We start from the raw sequence: 14,857 nt of genomic DNA, 5'->3' as shown, positions 1-14,857 counted from the left end.
TTTAGCATTGGTCTTTCTGGGGCCATATTCAGACATTTGCTGGAGCTTATGTGGCAGCTACGCTTCTCTACAAACCTTCACAAAAAGAAAACATAAGTCTTAGGGTAGCTAGGTGGCGCAGTGGATAGAGCTTCAGCCTTGGAGTCAGGAGGACCTGAGCTCGAAACCAACCTCAGACATTTGACACTAGCTGTGTGACCCTGGACAGGTCACTTAACCCCAACTGCCTCACCCAAAAAAAGAATAAATAAATTAAGATCTTGGCAATAAGTCTTATCTCTTCCTGGTAAAAATGGAAGCAGAGAGAAAAAATGGAAGTAGAAAACATAGAAGTCTTAAAGCTCCAAAGTGATACCTGGGCAAACTGAATTTGGTATTCATTCCTATATTTTATGGATTTGCTATTTGTTCTTTTCCAATTTCTTGTAAATTTTTCTATATGGCCTTCAGAACTACAGTAACCAGGTTTTACTTTTGTCATCACAGAATCCAAAATCTTGTTTCAGACGTGTAATTTCCTGTGCTCAATTTTTTCCTGCGTTTTGTCGTTTTGTTTCTAAGACTTTGTTCTTTGATTAAACAATGGCTTCTCATTACAATTACTTTACATGTACTATTGCTCCATACAGATTGCTGTTTCATTATCTCTTTGGTTAACATTTCTTAGTTGCATGCAGGACCTTATTTCATCTGTCGACACTGCTGCTAAGTTCCTTTGTTCCGTTGCTTCTCACTTACAGGTCCTATGGAATTTGGTTTCATTTCTGGTGCTTCTGTTGGTGCTGCTTGAGTGTTTTTGCTGCTGCTTCCCATTATGGTGGGACTGTTTTTTTAATCATTTGAGTATTTTTAAACATTTTGATAGTTAATCTGTTATTCCTTTTCTTATTTTCTTTCCTTATGTTTCTTATGTGTAATATTGTGATACTAAGCACTCCTTCAACCTCTTGCTCTTCCATCTTTCCATAAGCCCAACAACTCGATTTTTATAAACAAGGAGAGCAAGCTTGTTAGCATACATTTTGAAGAATTCTCCTTTGTCCCTTGGAAAACTGGCACCACATTTACCCATCTCTAGTCCTGAGGCACCTTGCTTAAGCTGATTTTTCAAAAGTCCGATGCTTTTTTTTCAACCACCAACTAAATAATCACACACAGATTTCTTTTACCTCAGAGGTTACACTTGGGATGTACTACCCTAGAAAGAGAACCTCAAATCAAACTCCTCAACAAGTGTGACAGCACTGAACAATGGAGAGAACAACAGATCTGGCAGTAGAGGCCCTAGGTCTGAAACTTGGCTCTGCCAGCTGTCCTCCCTGGATCTTAGTATTGTCGTCTGTATGCGTATGTATAGGAGGCTGGACTTGACCTCTAAGGTCCTCTCCACCTCTAAATCCATGATGTTTTCTCTGTGCCCAAGACTATGCTGGGGGCACTGTGGAGGGAACAGACAGTGGAGCTCTCAGTCTATTTGAGTAAATGAGATGCTTAGAAATGGGAAACTGAATAAAAATACAAAACTGTGTGTGCTCATCCAGCAAGCAGAGGCAGAGTTCAGAAGGTAGAAAACAAGTATTTATACAGTGCCTACTATGTTCCCGGCGATGTGTTAAGCACTTTACAAATATTATTTCATTTCATCCTCACAACATCCTTGGGAGGTAGGTGCTAGTATTTTATCATCTCTATTACAGCTGAAAAAACTGAGGCAGAGGTTAAGTGACTTGTCCAAGGTCACAAAGTTAGTATCTGAGCTAAATTTGAATTCAGGTCTTCCTGACTCTAGGTCCAGTGTTCTATGCATTGCGACACCGACGTGCATCTAAAGAGGAAAAATCACTGTGGACTGGGGTGGTGAAGCTTCCTGGAGAAGTCTGAACTTGAGCTGAACCTTGAAGTGTGGAGAGGAAGAGGAGACCATTTAAAGTTAAAGGAAAAGCCTGCGTAAAGGAATGGAGGGAAGAAAGGATATGACATATGTGGAGCACAGCATCTGTTTGGCTGAAGTATGCCAGGTACGGAAAGGGGAGCATGAGGAGATAAATATAGTGGGGAGCAGCCTGTACAGGCAAAGGAATCTGGACCTTATTCTACAGGCCAAGAAGAGCCACTGACAACTTTTAAGCAGATTAAAAACAATCAATTTCACCTGTGTCAAAGCATTTAGGTCTATTTTTAACCAGGGGTCTCCAAAGCCCAAATCCCCTAAAGACTTTCAATTTGCTGAACAAGGCCATCTGTCCCTTCAGGGCCAATGACCAAGGGTGTAGCCCTGCAGAGGAAAGGGAGGACGTAAATCATTCACCAGTCCCCCACCCCCTGCCACTTACCTTCTAATCCTGCCCATGTTCAGCCCATGTTCCACCCAGACCTTACAAAGAAAAGAGGACACCTTCCACCTTATTCTGTCTGGGAGAGGAGTGGAGATCAGATCCAGCAGGAGAGGTAGAAGAGGCAGAAAGCACTGGGTTTGAGGCCCAGCTTTGGCACTGGGCTACACAGCCATTTGAGTCTATTCCATCTGTAAAATGATGCTTATAGAATGAGATAACTTCTTTGCTTAATTTTGTTCTCAGCTATCAGTCCCTTCCAGCTTTAACCTTCTATGTTGAAAGGGCCATTCCCATCTGTGGCATTCTGGACATGAGACAGGTGATTGCAGCTGTAGCTGGCCTTGCTTACATTAAGAATATGTGCTAGGTCAGGGCAGCTAGGTGGCACACTGGATAGAGCTCTGGCCTTGGAGTCAGGAGGACCTGAGCTCAAATCTGGCCTCAGCCACTCGACAATTACTAGCTGTGTGACCCTGGGCAAGTCACCTAACCCTGATTGCCTCATCAAAAAAAAAAAAGCTAGCATATGTGCTAGGAGGGGCTATCCTTACCAAGGTACATGCCCTATAGCAGTTGCCCCCTCCATAGCCAAGGCTTGGTTTTTTCCTGAACTCTATCCATACTATTGAGTGACCCACAAATTTCCAGTGGGGAACCTTGAAAGAAATAGAAACTCTGGACTTTCTTTGGCTGCTTGATTTGCCAGCCAGCTACGTACTGCAGAGTCAGGGCTCACATGCCACTGCCTGGCACCCTACCTTCAGCTGCCCGGGCCGTAGCTGCCACCACTTCCCAGTTGTGCCGCTGGCCTCCGAGGCCCAGGTACACATAAACCACCTGACTACAGGACGATGGGCTTCTTTGGTAAAAGGAGAGGCTCCAGGGGCAGCTAGGCAGTGCAGTGGATAGAGCTCTGGCCTTGGAATCAAGAGGACCTGAGCTCAAATCTGGCTTCAGCCACTTGACACTTACTAGCTATGTGACCCTGGGCAAGTCACTTAACCCCAACTGCCTCACCAAAAAGCAAAAACAAACAAAAAACAATAAAAAGAGAGGCTCGAGAAGGATGAGATACATTTAACCTAAACCACCAGCCCAAACTTTGACCTCTCAGCTGCTTTAATGGCTGTTGCTTAGTTCATGGAAACCTGAGCACCAACAATCAAAAGGAGGGACTAGAATCACAATCAGTGAATTAATCAACAATCATTCATTGAAACACTGATCCCTATTCAGAGAAGCAGATCAGTGTAATGGAATGACTACTTGACTGGGAGTCAAAAGACCTGGGTTCAAGTCCTAACCACTTAGTAGCTACGAGATGGTGGGTAAGTCATTTGACCCTTCTAGACCTCAGTTTGCTCACCTAAAAATAGATATCCCTCCTACTTGCTTTCTAGGGATGTTCTTAGGCTCAAATGAGGTGAACAAAAGTTATGTTAAAAATCTGTTATGACTATTCTTAAAAGGAGACAACGGGAAATAAAGTCCATTAACTTTAAAATGAGCTTTAATTTCTTTTCCTTAAGTGCATTTATCAATGTAAACAGAGCATGTTAGAGATTCCAGTGAATAGCAGGATACTGTTGATATGTTTGTTTTAATTCAGAAACTATGGAACTATGCCAATGACTTGATTGAGACAGCAGCTTCTAAACAACTTAGTTGTTGACGTTACCTCCAACCTAGTAAACTACTTTCAATTGTACAGGCTCTAAGCTGAAAGCCACTAGCTGTCAAAGAGAACCTAATAATGATAATTAAAAAACAAAACAAAAACCCCAACCCCAAACTGTTTTACTGTTAGTATTTCACATTGGAATGTGTTGTGTGTCGCTGCCACACATGGGGGTGGGAATGGGGGCCTGTGGAGAGGACTCTTCTCTTCCTGCCACGGCCATTTGGAATAGCACAGACTCCCCAATCGTCTGTACCTGCTCTTGGAAATCGAAGACTGAATCACTTCATGGCACTAAGAATTTAAAAAATAAATCTCTGCTAAAAAGGACATCCCATTTGGAGATAAGGGTGACCTGCTGCCTAGCATGGGGCTGTTTGTGTTTGTATACATGAGGAACAGCATGTTTTGGCCGCCTGATGTCCCCGACTGGAGGTGGGGGAGGAAGGAACATTGGCCATTCTGGTTTTTAAAAATTAAAGAGAGGCAACCCCTTTCCCCAAATCACAGGCAAAGAAGAAAGTGGGTAGAGGTCCCTGGGGTGATCCTTGTTTCCTAAGTCACATGAGGATCACCATCAGAAGCTACTTATACCACAGTTGGAAAGGCATTATTTTAGACAGTGAAAGGTCAGAGATCACAGACGCCACTGAGGGGCCTGCAGACAACAAGAAACTTCAATGGATTATGGACAAGAGACCGAAACCCAGGCACCAAAGAGGAGAAAACCAGTATTTCCACCTTGAAACACTCTCCAAAGAATTCAATAAATTCATGCTTCACTTTGGTTTATTTTTACAAAACATTTAAAAAATGGATTTGATTTGGTAGATTGTCCAGAACTATGAATGAATGTAGCCTTGTGACCGAATAGTAAAGCGTAATTTGGAAAGGCCCAGGTTGAGGCTAATATATTCCCCACTCTCAATAGTCAGCTCTCTGCTGCTTAAATGAGTGACTTCTGCAGTGGGTCCTGAGACAGAAATGCTTGTAAGATAAATGCCTGAGTCCGAGACTCTGTACAGTGGACGCACGGGGATCATGTATACAAACACCTTTAATCAACATTGGCATTTGAGTGCCTACAGAAGGACTCTTCTGACCAGACTGGTTTTCTTGCTGGAGTTTAGACGTGTTCCAGATACAAAAAACAAAAAGAGACAAAACACACCAAAACACCAAACCACCCTCAGAGACTGAATCCAAGGTGCTATTGTTGGTCAGTTTTCAACTGTTTCTCTTCACTGGTCATACTATGCTGGAGCCGATATGGCAAACATTACAGGAAAAATAGTAAATTCTTAACTTATTCCATCTCCAAAGTTGGAAAAATCAGACCGTTACTAAAATAAACAATTTCTCAATTTCGTTCCGGCAGCCGGGGTCCCGCAGCGGCCACGGAGCCATGGGGCGGGCGTGTTGGAAGGTGGGAAGTCCACAGATAGAGGAAAACTCACTCGGAACGGGCACAGTCCAGTTCAGCTGAGCACGGGCTCAGGTTAAGGCAGTGTTCCTCACAGAAGAACACATCGGAAAAAGCTGCTTTTCCTTTGTTGGTCGGGGGTGATTTTGACGCCCTGGTTGTTGCCTTGTGGACTATTACCCTCCTGAAAAACAGAAAGGATTTTTCCCACAGTGAAAAAGGGTGAGCTGGAGGAAAAGGTACTTGAGTCAATGTAGAGAAGACTATACCCCTAGTATTTAAACAACTCTTCCTATACGTCCTCATAAACAATTCACTCCTACTTCCCATCTTGGACTAGTTCAACCTCCCCTGTCTCTTTGAAATCTCCAGGGGGCACACCAAAATGGAGTCCTGGGTAGGAGGAAACTAGAGTGGTCAGAACAGAGAATAACCAAGTAGGGAGAGTAAAAAGAAAAAGGATAATAGATCAGCGATGAAGAGTTGGGCTGAAAGGGACCTGAGAGGCTGTCTAGGACAACTTTTCTTATTTTATGCAGGAGGAAACTGAGGGCCAGCAAGCTAAATGCCTTGAATCTGCTAGTGTTCCCCTGGGTGACTTGGGATAAGCCTTTTCCTTTTGCTCTGCCTCACTTTCTTCATCTATGAAATAAGGGGTTTGGGCCAGATGATCTTTGAAGGACTGTAAGGCTCAGACATCTTGTTCCCCAGCTCTGTCATTCTACGTTCCATATTCTGTTTAAGCAGGCCACAGCCTTGCTGGGTTTTTGCATTACTGAAAACTTACTAGCAAGACGACGACCTAAGGCAAAAAGGTCAAATGGGAACCTTTCCCTCCTGACTTCTTACAGCAGCTGCATACAGAATTTAACACTGTTATTACATTCAGGTTTCCCTATTAAACACAGCAAATGCTAGTCCCAGCTCAACTTTCCACATGGACTTGGCAAGCCCCAGTTAACTTTACAGATAGTGAGGAAACATCTGCCATAACCAACACTTTATTGAAGAGAGAACTTGTCCCCAGGGGCTAAATGGAAGGTCTGTCATTATTTTACTGCAAATATACTTCCCATTATTTGGAATGAATCATTACTCACCAATTTTTTGTCCATTTTTGCTTTGATGTCTCTTGCAAGAGTGAAAAATGCCTAGAATAAGAAAGAAAAGTTACTATCCATACTGCATAAGTAGGAAGTTACAAATGACTTAACATCTACTGGAAGGCTTTCTGGTCTGTTAGTTAAATACTAACTGTGCTCTTCCCTAGTGGGTAGCTTACATTCTCATGGCAATACAAAACAATCTGTAATAGTTTAGGGTATGTATATCTACATTTTACAATCTATTTCTTTCCACTCTCCAACCTTCTTAGAGGAACAGGTCCAAATTCTGGTGTGGCCTTCAAGCTTCACCACAATTTGGGTCCAAACTAACTCTCTGGTCTTAAGTCCTAACACTCTCTACAATGAACTTCATGCTGTGCCAAAATTGTTTCTTCTTTAATGTGTAATATGAACTATATTATTTTTCACCTTCATATCCCCAACACCAAACAGAATGACTTAAACAGCAGATAATCTGTTGAATTTTATTTTCTACATCTATGACTTTGTCCATAACATTCATTTTCCAACCCTGATTCTCCCTACTTCTATTTAAATCCTATCCATCATTCAAGGAAGGCCTAATGAAATTTCCTCTCCTCCTCCAGGAAGCCTTTTCCTGACTACTACAGTCCAGAGACATCTCTCCTTCCTCTGATCTGCCTTCAGCACTTACTTTGCACCTCTCATTGGTGGTTTGTTATTACTATTAATTATCTATATATATGTTTGATTTATCGAAATAGACTGTGGACTCCTTGACAGCAGCAACTGAATTATGCTTCTTTGTTTCCCTGGCAGTTGCTACACATAGGACCTTAGAGGCAGCTGGCCCCAAGTGAATATTTGTTGACTGACTGTCTCCACGCCACTTTGTACCATTATTTAGCTCAGATTTCCACCTAAAGAACTGACTTTAGAAAACACTGAATTTCTCAGGGCTATCAGAATGGAAGGACAAAACCACATATACTATAAATCACCTGGCCTAAACAAAGCTGGGAAGCAGTTCAATGCCTTTTGTATCCACCACAATTTTAAAGCTCTATTATTATTTAAGGGTGACAACGACATACATTATTTACTTATTTTTTAGTGAGGCAATTGGGGTTAAGTGACTTGCCCAGAGTCACACAGCTAATGAGTATTATGTGTCTGAGATTGGATTTGAACTCAGCTCCCCCTGACTCCAGGGCTGGTGCTCTATCCACTGCGCCGCCTAGCTGCCCCAATAACATACATTATTGAATCTGATCTTGCAAACAACCTTAAGTTTGGTAAGAGGTGTTATTATCCCTACTTTACAGATAAAGGAAGTTAGCTGGCTTACTCAAGATCAGACAGCTACTAAGCTAAGTATATTCTCAAATACAATGTGTTTTCTCACCTAAGAGAATGTAAGCTCTTTGAGATCAGGAACTATTTTGTTTTTGTCTTCATAACCCAGTCTCTAGCAGACTACTCAGCACACAGCAGTTACTTAATATATTTGCTGATCAAAGTGCGAGAGGGCAGAAATGAAACCAAATCTCCTAAGGTCAAATTCAGGGTTTTTCCCAATATATCCAAGTTGCCTCATAAATCATAGTGTGGAGTATTCATCTAGAAAAAGACCTATGGAAACACAGGTCAGCTCTGTGCCAAATAGTGTCACAATTAGTGGCTGGAGCAAGGAGCTTTTGTATCCTTTTTCTAGTCCATGGAGGCAGATCCACCCATGGAGATAAGACAGAACTCACTGATTTATCTGTGGCCAGTTCAATTTAATCCCTTAACTCAATTTGTGTCATAGGAATAAGAGCATTGTCCCTTAAATCTATTAACTCATACAATGACTGCCAATGAACAATAGTCTGACAACAAAACTAGACTTTGGTGAATACTCTGTTCAGCTGATAGGACAGGAAACAGATTTTAGACAAAACTCTAGGGTAAGTTAAATTCATTGGCAAGCTCAGGGTCAACCTATAATACTAGCAAAAAAGAGGAGAACAGTACAGGGGAATTGGGGGTGGGGTAACAGAAGGCTGATCATAAGTGAGGATCAAACAAAGGAATTGAGTATTACACAATCTGAATCTAATACCTGAATGTGTCCACTTAGTAGAACCCACTTGGAAATACGTCTCTAGGAAGGTCTAGCAGTTATTCAAAAAGCTATGATCATAAGTGACTAAAGGGGCTGTAGCTCCAATTTGGGTGTTTGGTTAAAGTGGGACAAACTGTGGTGGGCAGATTAATGTAAGGTATGACTATGTCACATACTCACATTCTCTACGTTGATATTGGCCTTTGCGCTGGTCTCCATGAATTTAATTCCATAATCAAGTGCTAGCTAGAAGAAAGCCATAGAACACAAGACAGGTCAGTAAGCATTAGCTTATATTTCTATTAATGCTTTAAGGTTGATAATGTTTTTCTTGCAACTTCATAAAAGACAAGTATTATTCAATACTTCAACTTGAGGTATTACAATAATCCTCATTTCACAGAAGACAAAACGGAAGCTCTGGGAGGTATATAACAGAGATAGGATTCAAATCCAGGCTATGTGAGTCCAGATCTGGCTGTCTCTCAAGACTCAAAAGAAATATTCTTCAATATCAGAAACTAGATACAGTCAGTACAAAATTCAACAGATGGAACAGAGGGGTTGCAACTTGGGCACAGATTGTTTTTTTCATCATTCCTGACCAAGAAAAGGGCTTCAAAAGAAAAAGGAATATATGGGGAATGAACAGTTAAAAAGATGGTATCAGAGAACAGGATTTAAACTTCTGGACCACAGTTTAAGATACTGGTTAGGGATCAAAAGACACTGTGCATATTCTAACCAGATCAAATGTGGCCACTCATTTACCACCTTGTTAAATTTGGACATTTCTACTACCAGCCAACCAGATATAGTACTATCTAACTGAGCACAGTCCTGGTAATAGTCTGATGTCCAAGAACCAGCCAAGCTAAGCACAACGAAGCTCACCGCCAGAAAGCCAGCCAGTAGGTGCTACGTTCTTTGATCATGGTTATCAAAGAAAAAAGGAGATGGCCTTCAATCCTTCCCATATGGTTCCCTTCTGATTCTGTGCAGCAGTGGTGGTAGAATAGGGAAAAAAAGGAACGCAGAGAGATGGTGCTAAGAATCCACAGATTTTAAACCAGGTATAAATAACTGTCGGTAAATTCTTTAAATGAGATCTCCTTGCCCAAAAAGCAATGAGTTGACGTACCACTAGAGGAGCTGGACTGCATCAATATTAACACTGTCACTAAAAACAAAACCAGAAGATATAAGAAGTTGTAGCTACAAGGAAGGATGGTTCATAGGTTCTGCTAAGAGATGTGGCAAGTAAAGGTATTTACAGAACTGGTTTTATTGTGAATCCAAGGGCAACAAGAACTATTTCATGGGACACTTCATTAGCCTGCACTCCGTTTCCTGTCTCTGTGCCTCCACGTTGGCCCATCTCACGCTCAGAATACACCCCTTCTTTACCTCCACCTCAGAGAAACACTTGCTCCAAGAAGCAGCTCAAGTACCCACCATCACCATCTTCTAAAAGAGTGAAGGCTTTTCCTGCTCTCAACTGCTAGTGTTCTGCCCCCTTCAAACTATTTCATATTTAACTACCGTACATTTTGTTTTTTTCAGACACACACACACCCACCCCACGCTGTCTCTCTCAATAGAATGAAAGCCCCCAGATGGCAAAAATGGGTTCATCTTTTTGTCTTTGTATCTCCAGCTTCTAGCACATGTTGTTGCTGTTCAGTCATTTTCAGTCCAACTCTCTGTGACCCCATTTTGGGGTTTTTTTGGCAAAGATACTGCTCAATTTTACAGATGATGAAACTGAGGCAAAGAGGGTTAAGTGACTTGCCCAGGGTCACACAGCTAATAAGTGTCTAAGGCCAGATTTGAACTCCTGAAGATGAATCTCCCTGCCTCGAGGCCTGGCGCTCTACCCACTGTACCACCTCACTGCCCTATATCTAGCATACAGTGGGTACTTAATAAATGCTGCTTGACTGGTTAGTCCTTCTAAATTGAATGATGATTAATTCACAGGATGGTGAAAAAGGTTAGATAATTTGGCTCAGGATCAAGTAATGAAAGAGGCCACTACACAGAAGCTGCAAACTTAAACATTACAGATACTTTCTTCAAGAAAATAAGTAAGGAGGCGCTGCATAGGGCAAGCACCAAATTACATACCATCCCCTCACCTCTCCCCATCCAAAAAAGCCAAAACCCAACAAAAACCAACATGAAAATCATCCATATCTTAGATGGAAAAAATAAAAAGATTATCAATGTGTTCTCTGAATGGGTGTACTGCCAGACCGTGATTTGTTTGATCAAAGATCAAAACCAATATCAAATCAGAAGAATCTGAAATCAAAGAAGTTATAGCATGCTACTAAAACAGATACAACCTGACTGATTTAAATAAGCTATTGACACTGAAAGATGGGACGTGAATAAAAGACAAGACATGGACTGTCCTCATTTGCTAAGGAAGTTTAGTCAATGTAAAGCAAAGCCCAAAGAGGCTAGGAAGCCCTCCAAACACTTGATCTCCTTGTCAAGCAGAGAGTTGTGGCAGCCAAAGGCAACACTGGTTTAGAAAATATAAACTCTAGGCCTTCCTGAAATGAAAATTTATTGTTACATATTTTGAATCCTCTCTTATGTTCTGCTATGCACATGACATGCTTTTTTTTGTTTTCCTACTTTGTATTTAAGTTCCAATATTTAAGTTTATGATTTTTTTCTTGTCTCTATTATGTATTTGTTTTCTGGTGTCTGAGTCTAAAATAAAAAAAAATATAAACTCTTCGGCAAAATCTTATGGAAAACAGTGGAAGATTAGGAAAAAATTGTAGAAACAAAGAGTGAAGTGTTAGAGGCCAAAACAAGTTCACAGAAAACTTAGCATGATTTCCCTCAAAATATTTAAGGATGAATCTGGAAGGACAATATAAACTGATGAAAAATGGAAAAGATCTATCAACATTTCTATGACAAGATAATTTTCTCTATAGGCAGAGACACCATATTTGGACTGTTAACTGTGGTCCATTCAGGAGGTGATAATTTTGAGGGATCTAATCTCAATGCATCTGAAAGTGGAAACTATGGGAAACCTCCCACCACCCCTCACAGATATTATTACCATCAAAAAAGGTCACCAAGAAGGCATTGTCAATTACTGTTCATAGATCTACTTTTTCATTTCTTACAAAAGCTTTGTAAGAATAATGTATACATGTATTGAAGTCATTATTTTTGTTTGTTTGTTTATTTTGGAGGCAATGGTGGTTAAGTGACTTGCCCAGGGTCACACAGCTAGCTACTGAGTATCTGAGGTCGCATTTGAATTCTGACTACAGGGCCAGTGCTCTATCCACTATGCCACCTAGCTGCCCCTATTGCAGTCATTCTTGTTGAAAATATGAGATGAAATCTGTGATATTCTATAGCAGACTATATTTATAGTCATCCAACTAACAAAAAGGAGAATACAGGATTCCACTAAGCTTAATATTTGACAAGTTAAAAAAAATGTTTCATTTGGAAGAACGAAATTATATCTTAAAGGTTCTCTTACAAGATGTCTTTCATGCATGTTAAAATCAGATTACTTGAAAGGCACAACAGATAACTTTGTGTGATGACCCTCTCGGGATTCCTTGGATAATTCCAGTAGGGGTAGGGATGGAAGTGACCATCATTCATCTGAGAGGGGGTGTCCCATGCCAGTAGTAACTATCCTGTTCTTTGGTTTATTTCTACTGGAACTCCAGGAGCCCACTGGGATCTGGGCTGCTATGGATGGATTGGGGAGGGTAAGGTCCTGGTGGGCTCCATGGGGATGTATGGTAGATTGCGTAGGCCAAGTGTATTACCAATGAAGAACTGTAAGCAAAAAGTGGTACACGATATTAAAGAGTTATATAAGCTGCCCTTTTCTAAGGGGCTGGGCAGGTAGAATAGAGATACTAAATAGAGACACCTTGTGCTACACTGATACCTGCATAACATCTGGAGACCTAAGAGTATGGTTTGTGAACCAATTTAGCAGATTTATGGATGGAAGGTCATAGACAAGAACTGTAAAGAATAAAGAAGCAAAGACAGACTGCGATGTGTGCCTCTGGAATGAGAACTCCCAGTGATCCACTCAAGTACTAAAGATTTGCAAGGTCATTATACTAGACATTCAGCATCTCCCCTACGTCATTTTCCACGGTGCAGTGAGAAGCTTTAGGTATCATCCTTCCAGATGTCAGGTGGTGACTGTTGTTCAGTCATGTCCCTGTGGACCACAGCATGCCAGTGTTGGCAATGAGGTTTTCTTGGCAAAGATACTGGAGTGGTTTGCCATTTCCTTCCTCAGTGGATTAAAGCAAACAGAGGTTAAGTGACTTGCCCAGGGTCACTAAGCTAGTCTGAGGCCACATTTGAACTCAGGTCTTCCTAACTCTAGATCTAGCACTTCTTCCACTGAGCCAGCTAGCTGTCTCCTCTTCAGTTAGGTTAATTACCTAATGTAGCAGTCCAGGGCAATGGCAAAACTCGAATTCACTTGCTGCAAGAACATAAATATGTTCCAGATTTTATAACTGGGCAAAGTCAAAGGTGGTTCTTGGAGAAAATAGTAACAATAGGGTTCCCTTTTCTAAATTAAAAACCTGAGCATTTTCCTGGCCATGCATCTCTCCCTATGTCTCACCTCTCATAAACTTGTTCTTTGCCCACACTGAAACCGACACTAGTATTTTCTCAGGCCATGACCTCTGCTGTGACTTCACTTCTTTCTCCAGTCGTGACCCCATGGTTAGCTAGTTCAACTCTACACTTGAATCCCTTGACAAACTTTAGCCCAAGCTTATCCCACCATCTGCCTCCTCTGATCCTATTCATGTGCTGCTGAAGAGAGCTGGAGGAAGTCACACAACCATGCTGATTGAACACATTATAAATTCACATGATATTATCTAACTTCATCTGGGCCCTCAATGCAGCATGGTAATCTTTTAGTCTCCCCTAACTCATTCCTTGATTTGTTCCCCATAAAAAGCTTCTGCATTTCTTTTTCATTCTAAACTTAAAACACTGAGTAAGAGGAGCATTTCTACACACACTGTAGAAGATAAGAGGACTCCATATAAAACCTTTTTTTTGCTTTTAGGCAATTGGGGTTAAGTGACTTGCCCAGGGTCACACAGCTAGTAAGTGTCAAGTGTTTGGTCTGAGGCCGGATTTGAACTCAGGTCCTCCTGACTTCAGGGCCTGTGCTCTATCCACTGCGCCACCTAACTGCCCCCAGTCCATTACTTCCATCCCACTTTCTTGTATTAGCCAAAATGGTCTTTTCCGATTCTCACTGAATAATGCATATCCCATCTCAGTGCCTTTGCACTAACTATTCTCCATGGCTAGAAGGCATTCCCCTTCTTCCCTCTACCACACAGAATCTTTCTGTTCCTTCAAGATGCACCTCAAACACTACTTTCTACCTGAAGCTTTTTCTGATACCTGACATGGTTTCATTTGTAGTATTTGTATCTCTAGCACACTGCCTGGAACATAGTGGCATTTAATAAATAAATGGTTTACTGATTACTGATTGTTTGAATAGTAGCTCTAACTGGCTTTCTGAAGTTGCTCTAGCTTGCCCAGATAAGTCTTGATTACTCATGTAGAAATCAGGTTTAAAAATATTTATTAGTGCCTACTACAGACATGTAGGACAGAGGACGGTCTCAAACATATCTGGTAGATCCACAGAGTATTTGTTGTAGTAAATGGAAAAGAATCACATAGCATGTGATAGAGATAGATAACATTATTTTTGTATCCAGGTTGGCACAGCTAGGCAAATTGTTCAAAATAGAGCTTAAACCCTACAATCTTCAGGAACCAAATGGTGATAATTATGAAGGTCAACAAAAAGCAAACTGATGAGATATTTGGGAATCATCTGAAAATGCTATACAAAGTGAAGAAAAAGGAAAGGATTTCTGTTTTGAAAGCAAGGCAAAGGTTTGCATTTTTACTTTTCTTTGCAGATAATAACAATGAATACCATACCACTAGCAGCGCATAGGTGTTTTATCGCTTTCATTCTCTCCTTTGGGGATCTTGTGAACTAGGTAGGGCAGGTATGAACCACGTGTAAGTGCCAAATAAGAGCTATTATTATTATTTCCCTTTTTATCTCCCTTTTCCAAAGGAGGAAATGAAAATTTAGAAGTGAGGAAGCTTTTCCACCTTTGCACGGCCACTAAAAGGAGAGGTAGGGCTTGA

At 41.2% G+C, this 14,857-nt stretch overlaps 1 protein-coding gene across 1 annotated transcript in view; it reads right to left on the bottom strand.

The window, feature by feature from the left end:
• Positions 1-3,828: 3,828 nt before the first annotated feature.
• RAB8A (RAB8A, member RAS oncogene family) overlaps positions 3,829-14,857 on the bottom strand; it is a 28,318-nt gene continuing 17,289 nt past the window's right edge. The window contains 3 exon segments of the mRNA XM_020969223.2: positions 3,829-5,621; positions 6,538-6,588; positions 8,813-8,878. Coding sequence (XP_020824882.2) covers positions 5,529-5,621; positions 6,538-6,588; positions 8,813-8,878 — 210 coding nt within the window. The 3' untranslated portion in view covers positions 3,829-5,528.

This window comes from Phascolarctos cinereus, unplaced genomic scaffold (assembly GCF_003287225.1).
Source record: "Phascolarctos cinereus isolate Bilbo 61053 unplaced genomic scaffold, phaCin_HiC Scaffold_4;HRSCAF=312, whole genome shotgun sequence".
Taxonomy (NCBI): Eukaryota; Metazoa; Chordata; class Mammalia; order Diprotodontia; family Phascolarctidae; genus Phascolarctos; species Phascolarctos cinereus.
Note: the sequence above shows the minus strand (reverse complement) of the source record. Positions and strands in the feature narration are given on the sequence as shown.